At 46.9% G+C, this 21,596-nt stretch overlaps 1 protein-coding gene across 3 annotated transcripts in view; it reads right to left on the reverse strand.

Moving 5' to 3' along the window:
* The window catches only part of LOC308333376 (thyroid hormone receptor alpha), a 206,832-nt gene that overhangs the window by 16,998 nt on the left and 168,238 nt on the right, over positions 1-21,596 (reverse strand). For 2 of the 3 annotated variants that reach the window (XM_080789753.1, XM_080789754.1), the window contains 3 exons: positions 11,391-11,452; positions 4,365-4,465; positions 1,814-1,961 (listed from right to left, as the gene is read on the reverse strand). In XM_080789753.1, coding sequence (XP_080645879.1) covers positions 1,814-1,961; positions 4,365-4,465; positions 11,391-11,452 — 311 coding nt within the window. Of the gene's footprint in view, positions 1-1,813; positions 1,962-4,364; positions 4,466-11,390; positions 11,453-17,891; positions 18,192-21,596 lie in introns of those variants that run through there. The other variant, XM_080789755.1, reaches the window with a different exon arrangement.

Below are 21,596 nucleotides of genomic sequence, written 5' to 3' on the forward strand. Positions count from 1 at the left end.
AGCTTGCAGGTCTGCTATTTTTCAATAGCTAAAGCATAACGTAATGCTAACAAGAACAATGGTAATACATAAAAAATTGCATAAATAATTGTCATCATATACGTAAGCTAAGAACCTAATATTCGTCTAACAGTGGAATGTCTGTACAATGAAACTATGCGTACACTATAGAGTGCTACTGTATGTCTACATAAAATGCTATCTAAATTACATAAATTGAGCCTTTGCATATATGCCTGTAAGGTCGTCAAGGCTAGGGCAAGTGTGCTATGGCAAGTGCCACCTCTTCAGATGGAGTCTGAAGAGGTGGTTTTTCAGACTACAGCGGAGGAGAGCGTTACAGGAGAGGGAAGGGAAAAAAAGGAGGTAATTCGAGGGCAGAGATGTGGAGATTAAAATAAAATACGTTTTCATAATGAACACGGTGCTACTCCGCCCACACCACCACCATGCAGTTATTGCTGCAGTATTTCTTAACATTAATTCCCGTGGGAGCCGAGTTTGTGTAGCAGCAGTAGTAGTGCAGGCGTGCACTGTAAAAATTCATTTCATTTCATTCATCCAAACAGAAAAGTCTGATCTGCTTGGATTAATCGATGTTAAACTGACCAACATAGTTACATAGCAGCTGTAAGGGAAGCTTGAATTATTCTCTTCTAATCTGCAAAGAGTGTGTTTTTATAAAAACCCATCGTAGACATGTTATGAGCTACTTTCTGCTAAATTCTGTGTTGGAAGCGCTCGTGGGAAGTCACTGAACGGCCCTGCGAACCACCCGTTTCAAATGTGCACATGCAGCAGCATGATGCGTTAATGAAAACGAGCACTTCCCAAACTAGAACACCTGTACAGAGAGTAGCTCATAACCTTATACGGTGGATTTTTATGAAACAAACGCTTTGCAGATTGAAAGAGGATAATTCAAGCTTCACCTTACAGCTGCAATGTTGGTGAGTTTAATGTCGTTTTATATACAAGCAGATCAGACTTTTCTGTTTGGATGGATGGATTGTCAATGGCTGGTGTTGCACCTCTAGGGCGGCAGTGGCTGGATGGTAACCGCAAGGTTGCCGGTTCGAACCCGGGCTAGTGTCAAAGTGTCCTTGAGCAAGACACTGAACCCCTAATTACTCCTGATGTACTGGTTGCTGCCTTGCGTGGTTTCCGCCACCATCGGTGTATGAATGTGTGCGTGACTGTAATGAATGTAATGCCCAATCTATGCAAAGCTATATAAATTCACCGTTTACCATTTACCTCTAGTTTCAACCCATAATTATAAAAATAAATCTAAGTGTTGCAAATTGCGGCTTTGCGGAACTTTGTAAGTGCTACGCGTTAACTTACAGGTCAGTTTCATAATTCCATTCCACTGACTTCGACATAATTGTTATAATTATCGCTATAGTTGCTTGTCCGCCAATTAGGTCGACTGGCGAACTTGCAGAGCGGTTTCTCAAGGAAACTGCGATGCAAATGCCGTTACCGTGGTGACCGTGTTTCTGATTATGGTCATTATCCTCCATGAGCCTGCTTGCATTTAGATCGAGTCTGTGTGTGTGTGTGTGGGTGTGTGTGTGTGTGTGTGTGTGTGTGTGTTTGTGTGTGTGCGTGTGCGTGCCTGTGAGTGAGCGAAGAGTGCGCGCCCTTAATTGCATCTTTGTGTGCCTGCACGTATGTGTGTCGTTGCGCGCATGCTTGTGTGTAGATCTGTGTGTGTGTGTGTTTGTGTGTGTGTGTGTGACTGTGTGTGTGTGTGTGTGTGTGTGTGTGTGTGTGTGTGTGTGTGTGTGTGTGACTGTGTGTCACTCACGATCCATGGCCATGCCCACGGCGATGCACTTCTTGAAGCGGCAGAGCTGGCACTGGTTGCGGGTGATCTTGTCGATGATGCAGCAGCCATCGTACTTGCAGGAGTAGGCGGGGTGCAGGTTCTTCTGGATGGTACGGCGGAAGAAGCCCTGGACAGACGGACGGACGGACAAAAAGATGAAACACGCATATTAATGTATATATTAATGTAATGTATATGCGTGTTTCCCAAAACACTGGGTCGGGACCCAAGGTTGGACCGTGGACCAGTTTCTATGGGTCCCTTTATTTTTTTCTTGTTTTTAATTATTACTCATTTTAAAACATTTGCCAAAAAAAAGAAAAAAAGAAAGAAAAAAAAGCTAAAATTTCCATGAATTAAAACCATAATTAAGTTATTTTTTGCAGTAGGTTCATGAAGAAATCAATGACAAATCAAAGAAATTCCATGAATTAGAAAAAACAAATGTTCCAGGTTTCCAGGGAGACACCAAATTTCTCTTTTGGGTCACGGGAAAAAAAGGTTGGCGAGCCACTGATCTATATAATATATAGATATATTATATACATCTATCTATCTATTATATATCTATTATATATATTATATGGTTGCTGTCGGGAAACCCTAGCATGTCCAAAACATTATTGTTTCACTACTTCTGTGCGACCCTCTTGTATCAAGAAGTAAAGGCATTCGCTTACAGAAAAACTAAAGTATGAAATATGGAGATAGAAGGTCGGTGCTCCACAGCGGTGATGTATACAGTCAGACAGATGCAAAGGCAGAGATACAGTAGAGACAGTCAGACAGACACGGAGGCATTATAAACTCCTGTTGATGTTTACCTCATAAAAATGTCATCTCCAAACTCAATCTCTTATTTGATGTTCGATGCCTCGCTGGCTGTCACGCCAGAGGCTGCTCACTCTGTGTGTGTGTGTGTGTGTGTGTGTGTGTGTCTATCTCTCCATCTACGGGTCCACGGTGTATACGAATTTATTCATGCCGTCTGTGACTGTGTGCGTTTCAGTATTCACATGCAAGCTTTATTTCGGGGCATGTTTGCGTGCGAGCGCTCACCGAACGCATGCAGGCGAAGATGGGCAAATGTCAAAAAGCAAACAGAAAAGACAAAACAAAAAAATCACAGTCGAAGCAGATACAGAGGTAGAGAAAGAAAGAGAGAGGGAGAGAGACAGAGAGAGGGCGGAGAAAAAGAAAACGTTGGCGTGAAGAGAATGGCTGTGACAGAGAACTCGTATGAATACAGAGAACGCGATGGCAACAAAGTCCCCATTACATTTGTAGATTTTAGGCGTCTCTCCGATGCTCTCATGCACGGCGCCATTCCTATAGGGAACCCATTGAACCGGCTCAGCGCGACACGACGGGAAGACAATAGCTGTCAAAACATCACACGGGTCGGCCGCGTGTTTGTGTGCAACGTGCGTGCCACCATGTTTGTCCACATACATGTACAGCGTACGACTATACTCCCCTGCGCATAATGTTTTTGTGTGGGTGGTCGGACCACACTCTTTGGTCCTCCACGTAGGTTTGTGTGTTTTGCGTGTACACTATTTGCATGTGTGTGTGTAAATAAAGTGATCAAAGAAGCATCGTTATGTGCGTCTGATCATGGCTCTCTGTGGGAGACATTATTTATGTGGTGCGTCTATGCATGAATTTTCATGCACACACACACACGTGAATGGATGTCCCTGTGTGCATAACACGACTCTGTGTACTATGTCTGTGTAGTCATGGGCAATGAGTGGGCATTCTTCCATTATATATACAGTACATATATGTATATATGTATACAAGTGCTAAATTATGTCCCTGTGAATGTTTATGTATGAAGCCATGCATGCATGTCGTGGCGTATTTGTATATTCCTATGCATACGTAAATATGTACACACGTAGTATTTGAGGATGGATTTCATGTTCCTGTGGTGTATATCCAAGTTTGTGTGTGTGTACCGCACGCGAGGATGCGTGCTCTGGGATGGGGAAAATGGCAACATACATGCAGTACATACGGCATTTTGCCTTTGTAGCGGCAACGTTTTCCAGCTTTTAAGATCTGCTACTTTTGATGTTTTTGTCTGGCGCCGTGTAGAATGATCAAGCAGGGCGTTCTTTACACAAACGAAAATAACACAAAACGTTTGAATATGGAGATACAGTGGGAGGTCTCTACCCAACAACGATGACATTTATCGGTGCTCACTTTGTACAGAATGCGTCCGTGGTGTGTGCATGTGTTGTACGTGATGTGTACGGTGATGTGTACGGTGATGTGTACGGTGTACGGTGATGTGTACGGTGTACGGTGATGTGTACGGTGTACGGTGATGTGTACGGTGATGTATACGGTGTACAGTGACGTGTACGGTGATGTGTACGGTGTACAGTGACGTGTACGGTGATGTGTACGGTGTACAGTGACGTGTACGGTGATGTGTACGGTGTACAGTGACGTGTACGGTGATGTGTACGGTGTACAGTGACGTGTACGGTGATGTGCATGTGTCGTACGGCCTCACCTTGCAGCCCTCACAGGTAATACAGCGGTAGTGGTAGCCTGTGGCCTTGTCCCCGCACACCACACAAGGCTCATCCTTCTCCAAGTAGCTGGGGATGTACCCTGAGAGAGAGAGAGAGAGAGAGAGAGAGAGAGAGAGAGAGAGAGATCTTTATAATTGGCATGAAGCTATGCATATTCTATATCAGTCACTTTGTCCTCTTTGTATTTCACTCTCTCTGATGCACACACACACACACACACACACACACACACACACACACACACACACACACATACAAACACTTGTGTGTGCGTTACGTGTAGAATTAATCAGAATTCGTTTCAGATTACATCTGAACGGATAAATACAGTAGATGAAACCAATCGACATTCTCAACATTTAGCAAGAGAAAGACTGCACAACCAGCTCGCAGTGTCACTAAAATACGCACACAGTCACACACAGTCACACACACACACACACACACACACACACACACACACACACACACACACGTTCCATACATAAAGAGGCCCCATGATGTGTGCCCTGGGGACATTCATCACATGGAAGTGAGGACAGGCCGTTCCCTCATTCAAATAACATGCGACAGTTGTCCGTGACCGCCCCTTTACTTTGTAAAGCCATATTTCTGGGGGTTTTATTTGATCAGAAAGTGCACGCTTAAATCCTTCCATCATCATTGTTGTTCTTCTTAAAAGTCCACATGGGAACGAAGGTCAAAGTCAACTCAAAGTCAACGAGCGAGGGGGGGGGGGGGGGGAACTCAAGGGAATGGCACAGGAGGCGACTGCGACGGACAGACGTGAACTGCATGCTGAACTGGAAGCTTCTCTGAACAGAATGGAAGTGTGAACTGAATGGAAAACCAGTTGTGGAAACGGTTCCGACGACGTGTCATCTGAACCGAGCCCTAAAGGGGACCTCATGCACGTCAAGAGGGAAAGGGACTGCGTTTGAGGAAAAGACTGGCGACGCATTCACGACAAAGAAGAACGCGTGCGGGGGATACTGATGTGAGGAACGTATATTATGGCAGTTTATATGCTCTGCGTCTCCTCGCTCCACGAGCCCCGACGTGAAACGGCAGAACCTTCCACTTCCCCGCATCCCCACTTCTGCTGTTATGTTTGGACCGAGGGGAGAGCCCCTGAAGTGTGCCATGGTGGTGTACGCGTACGCAACATTTCCTCACATTAAAACCCATTCTGACCTGAGATCAGATTCTGCAAATGTCTTCTAAACCCTGACTGTTTTCTTGAAAAAGCTATGTTTTCAAACACGTTCTCAAACACTTTCATGTCACTTTTCACGATTCTTCAAAAATAGCACACCTACAAGCTATATGAGCTTGTAGATCTGCTATTTTTCAATAGCTAAAGCATAACATAATGCTAACACCAAAAGGGGTTCCCGCCCAGTTTATTTTGCCGATACATGAAAGCAAAGAAAAGCAGGAAGTTAACAAAAAAGTGAGGGGTAGAGTGGAAAGAAGAAAGACCAGAAGAGTAAAAAGAATAAAAGAGGCAGCTTAATTCTCTATGCTCTATCTTTATGCTCTCTATTCCATGCTGTTCTGGTGAAACAGCATGGAATACTTTCGACAAGCTTCTCTCGCCGCTCAATTCAGTCCAATAATTCAATTTACGCCTGATTGGAATAGATAGTTATGAACCACTTGACAATTCCAGCATGTTGCGGCGGTGTGGCATAACAAAACAAGGTGTGCACGATTTGAGGAGAGCGTCCCGAAACGTGTCTCTGTAAATATCTCTCTGATGCTCGTCTCTACTCCGCCTCCTCTCTCTCTCTCTCTCTCTCTCCCTCTCTGTGCTCTCCATCTATACCTCTCTCTCCTCCTCTCTTCCTTCCTGCACTCCCTCTGACTGTCTTCTCTCTCTTTTTCCCTCTCTCCCTCTTGTCTTTTTCTCTCGTTTATCCCCCCCCCCCCCCCCCTCGTGCCTCGGGAATAGGACAGCCTGTTCTTTTTCCGATGCGGACATGAAGAGAGGAGGACGGAGTGAGCCCCGAGTGAGCGCAGAGACACAGGAAACAGCTCATTGCCAGCCATTTACCGTAATATATAGCATGGGAAACGGGCAGAGGGAGGAGCAGACGCTACAATGCACGCTCGCACAAAAATACACAGAGTGCATGCCCACACAAACACATGGACAACCACGTCGGGCACGTCTTTGGACACTCAAGGGGGGGGGGGGGGGGGACGACGACTGTGGACAGACAGAGTGTACAGTACATGTCTATAATGAATTTACCTGCACATACATTAATGTGCAGGTCTCTGTGTGTACACATTTTATCCACACACATATGTCCTATATATGTTATATCATTATGTTTGTTTTGCTTGTCTGTGATGTCAAACGCATGCCTGCGCGTGCGACCGTGTGTGAGTGTGAGGGGGATAACAGTTCCACATGAGTCCTGCCTGGCAACGTCGGTTCGACCCTGCCCTTGGCTCAACTACAAACAGAGATGGAGGAGAGGAGAGGAGAGGAGAGGAGAGGAGAGGAGAGGAGAGGAGAGGAGAGGAGATGAGAGGAGAGGAGAGGAGAGGAGAGGAGAGGAGAGGAGGGTAAGACATCAGACGAGAAGGAGACAGAGAGGGAGAGGGGCTGAAGAAAAATGAGGGAAGAGGTGAACGGTGGATGTAATATTATGTCTTCTCTGGCAGGAGCTCTGGGCAGGCCAGACGCTGCCTTGCCTGGTTGATCCTGTGCCAGTCTGTGGGGGCTGTTGTTGGGAAGCTGAGCCCAAAATCAATATGGCTGCAGCCCTCTCTCTCTCTCTCTCTCTCTCTCTCTCTCTTGTGGCCTGGGACCCTCCCATCAATGACTCTGCCAAGCAATCAGGCCTCCGATTCAGAGCAGAGAATTAAGAAAATTTGATTTTCTTTGCGACAATTCATCAGATACAATTCATTGTTTCATTTTTTTTGGGGGAGGCGGGGGGGTTTACCATGAGATATGAGACACATGCAAAGTGGACTGAACACAACTTAACCCATTTTGACCTGAGATCAGATTACAAAAAATGTCTTCTACATCCCGACAGCTTTCTGAAAAAGCTATGTTTCTATGTCAGTCGTTCTTCGATTATTACAAAAATTGCAGATCTACAAGCTCGTAGCACGCCACTCGGTGGCGCGCTACGAGCTTGTAGATCTGCAATGTTTCCAATAGCTAAAGCATGGGTTAAAACGGAATGAAAATAAACGGTAATAATTGACTTTTTTTTGCACACCATATAGCTTTTTGGGGTTTGAAAGAGCCTGCAGTGTCAGACACAAGCTCTTTGTGTGCCCATGTGGACCGCTGTGCTCCTCCCATGCATGACTGCCAGTGAGTGCCAAAGGTCTGCCAAAGATGCCAACAACCATTACCCGACCACGCTGGACCGTCTGTCTGTCAGGAGCCCTACACATTTTCCATTCAAACCGGGCTTTCCCAGGCCCCCATGTCGTAATGCACAGTTTTATTTATTGTTTGTAGCCCTACATGTTTGACTGAGGGTAATACATTTATTAATGATACTTCCTGATTCTCAGGAAAAGGTTTAAATTCAAAGCTTTTTCCCCCCATGCATGTTTATAAGTCCTGGCACACTTTTAGAAACCGGGTCTAATTTAGGGGTTTAGGTCAATTCCCTTGTTATTGCATTGGTAATAGTATCCATAGCAATAAGCCTCATGAAAACGATGCGGCTGTGAAAATGGAAGTAGAAGGGCCAAGTCGAGTATAAGCGGGAAGAAAAGCAACCCGTGAGATAGTTTAAATGCAGTCCCGACGAAAAAGGGGGCTTCAAAAACACCAGCCCAGGCAGTCCTATTGGATATATATATATGTACACCTAATGACATCATTAAGGTCAAGGTAAGTGGGCTCATATATGTATATAATACCTCCGTGACAGCGACCGAGACGGGCATGTTTTTCCACATGTCAAATGTAGCAGCGAGCGTATAAGGTTATAGCTACGGTGGGCGGGCGAGCATGCAGGAAGGCAGAGAGCATGCTGGGAATGTACCGTGGGGGGGTGGTGTACATTTTGGGGCTTTTTCTGACTGGTTAGCCCCATCACTGGCTGGCTGCACGATGACAGATGCATTATTGTGTTCTGCTGAGCCATGAAAGGCTGTGCGCTACGTCGCCTCGTTCTGCTGAGCGATGAAAGGCTGTGCGCTACGTCACCTCGTTCTGCTGAGCGATGAAAGGCTGTGCGCTACGTCGCCTCGTTCTGCTGAACGGTGACAGGCTGTGCGCTACGTCGCCTCGTTCTGCTGAGCGATGAAAGGCTGTGCGCTACGTCGCCTCGTTCTGCTGAGCGATGAAAGGCTGTGCGCTACGTCGCCTCGTTCTGCTGAGAGATGAAAGGCTGTGCGCTACGTCGCCTCGTTCTGCTGAGAGATGAAAGGCTGTGCGCTACGTCGTCTCGTTTTGCTGAGCGGTGACAGACTGTGCGCTACGTCGCCTCGTTCTGCTGAATGGTGACAGGCTGTACGTTACGTCGCCTCGTTCTGCTGAATGGTGACAGGCTGTGCGTTACGTCGCCTCGTTCTGCTCGCGTTGCACACGGCGGAGCACAATGTAAACAAGGTGACGGCGTGAGTCCGGTCCCGCGCTGCGTTCACACAAACTGAGCGGGACTGGCAGCGAAAGCCCCGTTTATGCTTATGGCCGATTCCAAAAACCTATGTTTCTACAGTATATCGGTTGTTCTCAAACATTTCACGTCACGAACCCTAAAAAAGATACAGTATGTAATTGGCCGCCGACCCACATCTCAAAATATGTTGTTTCAGGGACATCCCAGAAGCATAAGATTTGAATGAAAAATGTTCGCTGTTAAAGAATTTGCACGTTTTCAAGATAAAAAAAAAAAATAGCTCGTAGTGCGGCACATAGCTAACGTATAACATAATGCTTAAAACACCAAAAGGGGTTCCCGTCCTGAACATCTACAAGTTCACAAAAAGCGCCACGAAAGACAAAATTTACTTCCGTCGTGATTTTCTCAGCGAGCCGCATATAGGGTGGTGGTTTGTGCACAGGCATGTGTACAACACGAATATAGGGTGGTGGTTTGTGCACGGGCATGTGTACAACACGAATATAGGGTGGTGGTTTGTGCACGGGCATGTGTACAACACGAATATAGGGTGGTGGTTTGTGCACGGGCATGTGTACAACACGAATATAGGGTGGTGGTTTGTGCACGGGCATGTGTACAACACGAATATAGGGTGGTGGTTTGTGCACGGGCATGTGTACAACACGAATATAGGGTGGTGGTTTGTGCACGGGCATGTGTACAACACGAATATAGGGTGGTGGTTTGTGCACGGGCATGTGTACAACACGGATATAGGGTGGTGGTTTGTGCACGGGCATGTGTACAACACGGATATAGGGTGGTTGTTTGTGCACGGGCATGTGTACAACACGAATATAGGGTGGTGGTTTGTGCACAGGCATGTGTACAACACGGATATAGGGTGGTGGTTTGTGCACGGGCATGCGTACAACACGGATATAGGGTGGTGGTTTGTGCACGGGCATGCGTACAACACGAATATAGGGTGGTGGTTTGTGCACGGGCATGTGTACAACACGAATATAGGGTGGTGGTTTGTGCACGGGCATGTGTACAACACGAATATAGGGTGGTGGTTTGTGCACAGGCATGTGTACAACACGCTGCTATGGCAACCAGGCGCACTAGGCTGATGAGAACAGAAAGTGACAGGGAGTTTACCCCAGTGGTTGTCAAGTGGGTCCCTGAATAATTGGCAAAACACTACGATTTTAATGATAATATACAACTACTTTTAAAAACAATAATATAATATAATTAATCATGTAATATATAAAATAAATAATAATCATGGTATATTGTCTTTAAAACCTATGGGGGAAATTGTGTTTTCTTTGTGATACCAATGAATAGGAACTTGCTCTTAAAATGCAGCCACCCAAAATGTACCCATAACACGGCTGCTGTTAAGTGTTAAGTGGTCAGATGAACGCTTTTCAAGTGCACGGTGCACTTGATCCAGAAAAGGTTGAGAACCACTGGTTTACACGCCTCCTAACAACCTGTATATACTAACGTTTGAAACAGTAAGTGCATTTTGGTTACGACTCTGTATACACTCTCTGAGTTACAAGTGGACACATTAACATTGAGGACAACAGTCGCAGGGCGACCTTCCCTCCAGTCAATGAGATTGGGGAAAAACAAACTCACTTTTAGTCAAATGCCCTTTCAAGAGGAGCTTAAACCCTTAAATGTAGCATTCGAAAATGGTAAATAGTGCTTCTGGAGTCAATGTATTATTACACACTTTGGCACTGGAAAACATTAAACAGCTGAAACGTTACAAAATAAAAAATAACGGAGGGGCACTTTGTCTGGTCAGTTCAGTTGCCAATATGGTGCACTGTACATATACTTATATCAATACACTTAACAAAAGTACAGTCAAAAATGGAAGGAGCCGTTTGTAGAAATGGGGACAACACTTCCAGACTGTGGGGAATTAATGCCGCAAGGGCCGATACGTTACGTAACCCAGACATCTGTGTGGAATGATATGTATAAGTATATATTCATAGCGTATACTGTAGCTGCACCACATACGGTCTGTGTAATATGTCATCTCTACAAGAATGTCCCGTTTCGTAACATGCGTGCTGAATGCGTAAAAGGACACATTGCTCTGATGTGCAAAACGGAACAAATAGCCGATATAATGGCGCGGTACAAGCGAGGTCGCGTCGGCTCTCTCTGCGTGGGAAGTGGAAATCGCTCTTCAAATGGAGACACTCGCCGACGGTATGAAAGGGCTGTGATCTATTAAACCCTTTTTTTGCCGTGCTGCCACTTCAGGTAAGAGATGGAAGGGACTCTTGTTTTGGTTTGTAGTGGCCACTCTAGAGACGTGTGGAGCATAGAGTGTCTCTCTCTCTCAATGGAAAGTGCTCATAGGAGTCAGGTGCTCACCAGTAACACTCTTCACCGAACACTGGCTGTTCTTCCTCTTCCTCTTCGGGCCATCGAGCCACCTGAGAAGAGAGAGAGAGAGAGACAGGGAGAAAGAAAGATAATTAGTGAATGGACTACGCTCACACGCTCACACGCGCACGCGCGCACACACACACAGTAAGTGACACAGTATAGTGTAGGTGCTTGGCATCAACCACTGCCTTTCTTTTTCTCTCGCTCTCTCTCTGCCAAATTGAAACCCGCACGCATGCACGCACGCACACACGCGCACACACACACACACACACACACACACACACGGGGGGGGGGAGGTGTGCAGAGCTTAGAGAGGTGCTCTAAGCTTGACTGCCTGTTCCCCACTGGGGAAGCATGAGAGTATACAGTGGATGGAGAGGGGGAGAGAAGGAGGGCTATAGAGACAGATAGAGGAAGCATGAGAGTATAGATGGAGAGAGAGAGGAGGGATATAGACACAGATAGAGGCCTGCATGGTGGTGTGAGGAGGGGGAGAGAGAGAGAAGGCTATAGACACAGATAGAGGCCTGCATGGTGGTGTGAGGAGGGGGAGAGAGAGAGAAGGCTATAGACACAGATAGAGGCCTGCATGGTGGTGTGAGGAGGGGGAGAGAGAGAGAGAGAAGGCTATAGACACAGATAGAGGCCTGCATGGTGGTGTGAGGAGGGGGAGAGAGAGAAGGAGGAGGGCTATAGACACAGATAGAGGCCTGCATGGTGGTGTCAGGAGGGGGAGAGAGAGAAGGAGGAAGGCTATAGACACAGATAGAGGCCTGCATGGTGGTGTGAGGAGGGGGAGAGAGAGAAGGAGGAAGGCTATAGACACAGATAGAGGCCTGCATGGTGGTGTGAGGAGGGGGAGAGAGAGAAGGAGGAGGGCTATAGACACAGATAGAGGCCTGCATGGTGGTGTGAGGAGGGGGAGAGAGAGAAGGAGGAGGGCTATAGACACAGATAGAGGCCTGCATGGTGGTGTGAGGAGGGGGAGAGAGAGAAGGAGGAGGGCTATAGACACAGATAGAGGCCTGCATGGTGGTGTCAGGAGGGGGAGAGAGAGAAGGAGGAAGGCTATAGACACAGATAGAGGCCTGCATGGTGGTGTGAGGAGGGGGAGAGAGAGAAGGAGGAGGGCTATAGACACAGATAGAGGCCTGCATGGTGGTGTGAGGAGGGGGAGAGAGAGAGAGAAGGCTATAGACACAGATAGAGGCCTGCATGGTGGTGTGAGGAGGGGGAGAGAGAGAAGGAGGAGGGCTATAGACACAGATAGAGGCCTGCATGGTGGTGTGAGGAGGGGGAGAGAGAGAGGGCTATAGACACAGATAGAGGCCTGCATGGTGGTGTGAGGAGGGGGAGAGAGAGAGGGCTATAGACACAGATAGAGGCCTGCATGGTGGTGTGAGGAGGGGGAGAGAGAGAGGGCTATAGACACAGATAGAGGCCTGCATGGTGGTGTGAGGAGGGGGAGAGAGAGAGGGCTATAGACACAGATAGAGGCCTGCATGGTGGTGTGAGGAGGGGGAGAGTGTTGTCTATTAGTGCGGTGCATACGGGGAGGATGGTGTGCAGACTCCCCTGAGGCTGTGCTGCTCCGTATACTCTCAGACTGCTGCTAATCGGCCCCCAGCTCTTTAACCCGTTTAGGCCCGAGGGCCATTCTACAGATGCCTTCTAAATCCTGACAGCTTTCTGATAAACCTTCTGTGTTTCTATGTCAATGGTTCTCAAGGTTTTTCATGTCAAGCAAGCACCCCAAAAATTATATTAATCAATCAATATCAATATAATCAATATTAATCAATTAAATTAATTCAGAGGGGTTTCCCGCCCTGAACGGGTTAATGCCGCCGCTCAGCGAGACGGAGACTGCACTCCATTATGGCGCCATCAATAAAACATGGGCATGCTCTGCCGAGATAGAATGCACGGGGCTATAGGTTGCATTCGCTCAGTAAGCAAGGTACGTGGGGGGGGGGGGGGGGGGGGGGGGGGAGCCCCGGCCGTTTGACGGCTTAAACAGGCTTATACAGATATGCGCGTGTCTGGGTCGACCAAATCCCTGACTGGTGCTGGTGGTGTCTGTGTGTGATCTCTCTGTGGCATCTTCAGATACGAGTGCAAGGAAATCAACAACTAACAACCCCTTCCTCTGCCAGGCACGGTCAAATGAGCTATATATATATATATATATATATATATATATATATATATATATATATATATATATATGCACACAGAATAACTCTTCCTACTTCCGGGCCGCTTCCCTATACTTCCTTCACAGGTGTTACTGATGATACTAATTAAGGCTCTGTTCCGCATTTAGTGTGCAGTGGTTCTCAAACATTTTAATTTCAAGGACCTGAGAGTGTATACAAATGGAACCACAAATGGGGATCCGTAAGGGTCCATGGGGTTCCATTTGTATATACTCTCAGAGTTACACACGGGGTGCCATTTGGAACCCACTCAAGGACACTTTGAGTTTGAGACCCACTGGTGTGGCAAAGTGTTTCCAGTGAGCCAACACCCTGACTCTGTTGGACCAGAGTCAGGTTGGACCAGAGTCAGAGCAGCACCCTGGCTCTGTTGGACCAGGATGGAACAGAGCCTTCATTAGTATCAGTGGCGGTACCACCTGTGAAGGAAGGAGGGAAGGGGCCCACGTTCTTTCCAAAATGGCGTGTGTGTATATACTGCATATAGCCCACTGCACTTGAGCAAGCCAGCAAGGCACGGAATCACAGTGGCCGACAGGACAACAATTTGCTGTCGCTTGCAGGTATGTGACTGCATGTGCACTGTGTGTTGAACTGTAACAACCTCCTATTGCTGTTAATAACAATGTCTTCCCAATTGGCCTGCCTGAATGAATAATGTTGAAAACGTTACATTTCAAAGTCGACTCGTATCTCTAGGGCGTAAACACCAACAGCAGGTCTGTCAATGTCCTGTTAGAAGCCAATATGTTCTCTTAAACTTGTAATTGACATTGGCTTTGCTCTCTACACACACACTAGACGGTTTCTCATGATCTTGGGACCACGAAAAGCTATTGGAAATACATTGTAAAATGCCTGAAATGTCAATGCTAACCAGTTTTTCTCATTTTCTGTAAAAGCGGACCTCTTTTTTTCCCTCTCCATCTGCAGTGGTTCTGCAGCAAATTGCATTGTTTTTAAAAGGCATGATGAACAGATGCTACAGAGCTGTTTTTTCTCCAGGGAGGACTTTCATTGATTAAACAATGTAATATTATGTCTGGCCTCATTAATACTCCAACATGACCCAGGGGAGCACCACCCACTTCACCTCATAACGGAGCATATACTTTCTATGTCTTGCTGGCAAAGCCACATGTGCCCTGGGAGTATATAATTACCTGCTCAATTTGGCAGTAAAAGATATTGGGCCCAAAATGCCAACTGCATGCGTGCTGGCTCCGACTGCAAGTCTGCAAGTGTTCTTAAGCTCCCCTTTGCCCTTTTGAGAACGCATCAGTGGGAGTATGAGCTGCATAATGAAGCCCTGTTAAAGAGGGAAAAAACTCTGCCGCTGTCACTATACTGTACTGTTTTTATTAAAACTCTGCTGCTGTCACTATACTGTACTGTTTTTATTAAAACTCTGCCGCTGTCACTACTGTACTGTTTTTATTAAAACTCTGCTGCTGTCACTACTGTACTGTTTTTCAAGTCTCCATGTGGATCTTACTAGACAGACGTGGTGGGAGACGGGTGGTGACTTGACATGAGACCTAAAGAGGGAACCTGCATTAACCCATTTAACCCATTCTAAAAAAGATATGTCTTCTAAATCCTGACAGCTTTCTGAAGTATGTTTCTATGTCAGCCATTCTCAAAGGACCCCAGAGATTATATGAGATTGGCCGCCGACCCCCATCTGAAAATATGTTATTCCAGGGACCCCCCCCCCCCCCAGAAGCAAAGATTTGAGTTAAAAACGTTCGCAGCTCATCAGTATGCAGCTGATGAGGCCCGGACGGTTCAAGCTCAACCGTCGGGGAACCTACAGTAGGCTGCTGAGCCAGCCTGACGGCGTGCCGCGGGTTCGACTCCCGATCCCGACGGCCTTTGTCTCTTTGTGTCTTCCCCCCCATCTCTCTCCCCCATTTCTTGTCAGACTACAAAGCCCCCCCAAAAAAGTATATATATATGCAGCTGATGTGTCGTGATTTTTAAACACTTTCAAGCTGCCGTTTCCATTTGTCTTGTAGCTCTGAAACGTCTCGAACAGGGCCCAAATAAAATGAGGTTCAGATCATGTGTATTTCATATTTACTTATACTATATTGTAAAATGAAAGTTAAATGTATATATATATTGAAGTTTAAATTATTATTATTATTTTACAAAATATCGGTCATCAAGACATCGGAAATTGTTGAACACGAACAATCAGACTCGATCCACAGAAGGTGGACGGCGGGTGGCAGCGACCGTGGCCGTGCACACACGGCGTGCACATGCGGGCAAGGCCGTCCTTTCTGTTATACTCCAACAGCATACATGATGGCTATAATGCAGCGAAAACCGATTGACGCGCTGCATTTCTTCTCTTTGTTTGTTTTTCATTTTCACGGACACATAAAGTGCACGTTGCTGTCGGTGCGCACGGGGCTTACATACACTGAAAGAGGAAGCATCTGAAAAGAAGCTGCCGGGGCAGAATGACAGGGTGGAGATGCTGGCACGCTGCCAGGAAAAATACGGTATAGAAAAATAAGGCAACTGTCTCTCTCTCTCTCTCTCTCTCTCTCTCTGCTCATCAAACAGAGCCATGCACCATCGCTGGGGGCAACACCGCCAGCCTGTCAGCTAACTGACAGGTCGACGCCCATGTTGAAGCCCCGTACACACACACACACACACACACACACACACACACACACACACACACACACACACACACACACACACACACACACACACACACACACACACACACACACACACACACACACACACACACACACACGCACGCACGCACACACACACACACACACACACACACACACACACACACACACACACACACACACACACACACACACACACACACACAGGTCCTTTTTGCTCCTGTCCTTCCCTCACTAGCTTTGTTTCCTCCTTCCTTCCCTGCTCCTCCCTCCTCGTCACCTATCACCTCACGACACCCTGGTGTCCCGACCCCGCTGCCGCAGCCGAGGCCAAGTGAGTTCGCCAGACGCCGGGAGGCGGGAGCGTCCTACTCATGCAGGCATTATGGCCCCATGGTGATACACACTGCACGCACACACATGCATGCATGTGAGTTAATGAAGATCTTTTGAAAGGTACATATTTGACTATTTTCATTACATATACACACGCACACGCACACACACACACACACACACACACACACACACACACACACACACACACACACAGTGTGACAGAGAGAGAAAGTGAGACCATTTCGCATCTTCATCTCAAAGAGATCATAAATAATTTCTCTTGCTTCTGCGTGAGAGATTACCGTACAAGACCAGAGAGTTTAGGTAAGTCGAATAGCATTACTGTACAAGACCGGAGAGTTTAGGTAAGTCGAATAGCATTACTGTACAAGACCGGAGAGTTTAGGTAAGTGGAATAGCATTTCACCCGCAGGAGAGAGCCGCCGGGGCAAGAAAAAGGAAAAGTCTAATAAAAGCCATGAATCCTCGCCGGCATGCTGCATTTGTTGTGGAGTTTGTGCACGTGCGAGTGGCGAGCAAATTAACCAATGCACCTCTTGTACGACACGAAGCAGTGTGGAGGGCAAAAAAAACAAAAACAAAACAAAACACAAAACAACACAACCCCACAGCCCACTCTGTTAGACTTTGCATGCTTATGTAAGAAGGCGTCACAGCCTGGCAGGATTTTAAATTGGACCACGTCAAGGCGGGTTGGGGGGGCGTAAGAGAGGGGGGCGTGCTGCCATGCCGTGCAGAGAAGACAAGTTCATAGACGAAAACACGGCATTCTCACTTTCTGACGTTTACGAGCCGGGGCAAGTCTCTTTTGAGTTGTCAGCCCTGTAAACTGACACTGGACGTATTGCGACATACTTTCTGTTGAGTGTGCAAAGTCCTTGCCTGTTGCGCCGCACCACCGCCAACCTCCGTGCACCGACTCTCTGCTTTTTTAAGCGCTCAAACTTAAAAAGCACCCATGGACATAAACAACACAACATACTGATAAAAGGAAACAGATGTAGCCACAGACGGTCCCACGCAATAAAAACAGAAGACGCCTCCCGAGAGAGGAGTATAACTCTAACGCTCGGAACGCTGCGAGTGTGCGCGAGGAACAGAGGCAAACGAGCCGCGCTGCTGCTATACTTTGCAGAGCGTGCAAGAGAGACACACAGTAACAAGTGACACCAAGCAGCGGCGGCGGGTAATATATATATATATATATATATGACATTAACAGTGAAACATGATTTCGCCCTGACCTGATGACGCAGTGCGAGTGCAGAATATGCATGGTGGAGGAGCAGCAGACGTAGCCGTAGTAGTTGCGGTCGCGATAGCGGAGCGTTTGGCTGCCGAACAGCGGCACACGCACACATCCAGTCTCTCCCTCTCTGTGGATGTCTGTCTCTATCTCTGTCTCTGAGCCTACTGTACACTGACACCTCTGCCAGCAGTGCTAAGTTTAGCTCCCTGGCTATAGGGACGCGCACACACTCACACACACTCACACACATACACACACACACAGACATACAGTACAGTACATACACAATTACACACCCTCCTCCTCCTGCCCTTGCTCTCTCTCTCTCTCTCTCTCTCTCCGTCTGTCCTTCTCTCTAACTGAATACTACTATACTGTCTGCGGGCCTCTTGCACTCTGCTGTTATCCCCGCCCAGCCCGGTCCTGATTGGACCGCGGCCAGCCTTTCCACCTGTGACTTTTTCTTCTCGACAATAGTTTTTTTTTTTTTTTTTTTGCAAGCGGTGACTGACATGTTATGCTTGACATGTCGACTTAACAGGTAACTGCCAGGCTGGCAAGTTACAGAAGCCCATGCTGTATATGGGACTCTGTGCTATTTTTAACACGGTATAGGATTTAATAAGGCCATGGGCTTCAAGACTGTAAATGATAGCAAAGAGCGTGGCTTTTTTGCAAGTACCACATAGTGAACGGTCGAGGTAGTCAGCGGAGCGACCGCCGGCCATCCAAAACAGGAGTCAGCACCGGCACAAAATGTCCTTGCGGATAAGCTGGTAAATTAACACACACAAAAAAACACAGAGGCTAAAATTAACAACCTGTCGACGCGCTTGCTTTGAAGTGTGCACAATCCAGAAACAGAAATAACAATTCAAATGAGCCCGAAATAGTCCAGGAAAATATATCGAGAGCAACCACTGAGCAAGGCCCCTATCCTATGTTTAGAGTACCACAGTAGCCTATTGTTTGGCCTATGCTACACACAGTAAAACCCTCAGTGTTAACCCTGAGAGAGTGTGTATGGGCGGACACACAAATGGTCCATTCTGGGTGCATTTCTGCACTCTCTGAGCTGGGTGAGCGTGGAGGATTTGACAGTGTATACAGGGCTACACAGCTGGGGCCGTCCCATCCCGTCCCATATACGTCCCCATGAGCTAATGGCCACTTTGTTCCCTCGCCTTGTCCCACTATTGTGTAAATTACAGGCTACGCTAGGAGGGGGGAAGCATGCCACTGGATGAAAGCTAGCCAACTCCCTCTAGCAAAACATACTAAGAGAGGGCACACTAACCCACACAAGCCCCATGACTCCGGAATTCCTCTGCAACAGTATAGTGGCTAATGTACGTTGGCCACATTTTAGATTTTGCATGTCGCCCGACGCAAGTCTTTTACGTTTGCAACATTTTTGACAATGGCTTAACCCGGGACACAAATAAATCAATGCCATGTAAATGAACAGGCAAATTCCCACATGGGCAGGGCTATTATGTATTTGCATAATATCATTTCAAGCACGAGGGGTTTCGTTTTGTTTGCCCATGAAGGTTATATAGTCAAAATGATTATTGCGAGGCAAAAAAAACAAGATTGAGATCAAAACGAGCAGAGTTTTGCCTTGACGAACGCCCGCCCGCCAACCTCCCAACCAACCACCCAAACACCCATCCACCCACACACACACCCACCCCCGCCATTAGTTCAGGCTTGTGTTCGTCGCGGCTGAGTGTTCTTGAACGTGACCCCTGGCGGGCCGGTCTTATAGATGACGGCGTACTATTTTGGGTGGAGGTTTAGCGGTGTGAGGAGCGGACAGACGGTGCGGACAGTTGCAGGGCATGACATCCTGAATGTTAGCCATGCGAGGCATGGAGGTTCAGCCCATGTTCCAACGTGTGGCCACACACACCACATATACGAGCACATGCGATACGTGGAAAGACACGTTATTTTAAGTACATCCATCGACACCTCCGGTGCAGCTCTCAGACCCCGTCCTGGGGTCATGACATGATAATAATAATAGCGGTCAGAGAGTGACATGACATGACATGATAATAAAACTAGCGGTCAGAGAGTTCAGCGGGAACTAGACGAAAGTTGTGCAGAAAATAGCAGATCTATGTGAGCTCATAACGCGTCGCAGGCTTGTGTAGGCGGATGAAACGTTTTCTGCAAAGAGACGTTATGTTACATTATGTTGTAATTTAGCTATTGAAAAATAGCAGATCTACAAGCTCGTAGCGCGCCACTCGGTGGTCTGCTCGTTAAAATGTGGCGCAAATCATTTAATATATACATTTTTAACAAAAATATTTGCTTCTGGGGGGGTCCCTGGAACAACATATTTTGAGATGGGGGTCCGTGGCCCAATTCTGGGGGTCCTTGACATGAAAAAGGTTGAGCACCACTGACATAGAAACATAGATTTTTCAGAAAAATGTTTTGATTTAGAAGCCTCTTTTTTATCGACCTCAGTCCTCCAAAATGGCTTAAACTGTACGCCGGTCAACGAAGCATACAGTTCAAGTGGTTCAACACGTCATACAAGACATTTATACTTTTATATTGTTTAAGTCTTTATCTGATAGTAGAGGGAGAAAGAAAATGCATACAGAAAATGGGGGAATGAATGACACACAGTGAATGGTCTGGGAACAAGTCATTTAACCCATTTTAGGCCTGACGTCGAAATTAAACAAATGTCTTCTAAATCATTCAGACAATTTTCTGAAAAACCTCATGTTTCTATATCAGCGGTTCTCAATATTTCACGTCAGGACCCCACACATCATATGTACATAGGTGGAGTCAAATCAACAAATCAAAATGTGTTCAGATTTCTGAGCCTCCAGGAACACAAACCACATACCATATAGAAACAGAGTCAGCAGGATTGCGTTCACAACCTAAAATTAAGTTAAGACGCACGTCAAGGTGGCCCGGTATAGCGAAAACAGAACCTTGTCAGGGGGGCAAGGTTCTGGAATGCAATACCAGAACAAACATTTGATTTGCTCTACAATCATGTGAACCCATGCATTCGGCAAACATAATCTTGTTTTGAGAGATTAGGTATGGTTTGCCGCAAAAGCACAGAGTTGTAAGAACCTGAACTTGATCACGTTAAAGTACATCTCCTCTGGCTAGTAGTGCTGGATGATTGGCAGCCGTGCACGGCTGACTGCATGCGGCATCCGTGCCAGGATGTGTCGCTTTCAAACAGCGGCCGTTGTTTGTTGTGGTTAATTTCAACGTGTAAACTTGTAATTTGCTTATAAACGCGTCTGTGATCAAATGTCAGAGCAGTGGTAGAGAACGTGGGCAAGCTGCTGTGAGAGCGCGGGAGGGAGGATTGTAATTATGCCGGGAACAATAATTGACTGAGAGGACATTGACAGACCTTCGGTCAATTATATTGATCCGTGCAGGTGTAGGGTGACATGAGCACGACACGTAGATGCTGAATTAGTGAACACACACAAATCGGCCGCAAGAAGCCACACGCACCCACGCACACGCGCGCACGCACACACACATGTATGCACACACAGAGAGGCACGACTCTCTCATGTGTTCTGATGGCGACCGCGGTGTCCCACAGATCTCACGTCACTTCAAGCTGAGTGAAGCAAAACCCTTTGACAGAAAATCTGCAAGGCCCGTACAGATGCAAACACGTGTGCAACTGTAC

This window comes from Protomyctophum bolini, assembly GCF_963924005.1.
Source record: "Protomyctophum bolini genome assembly, chromosome: 18".
NCBI classification, from domain to species: domain Eukaryota; kingdom Metazoa; phylum Chordata; class Actinopteri; order Myctophiformes; family Myctophidae; genus Protomyctophum; species Protomyctophum bolini.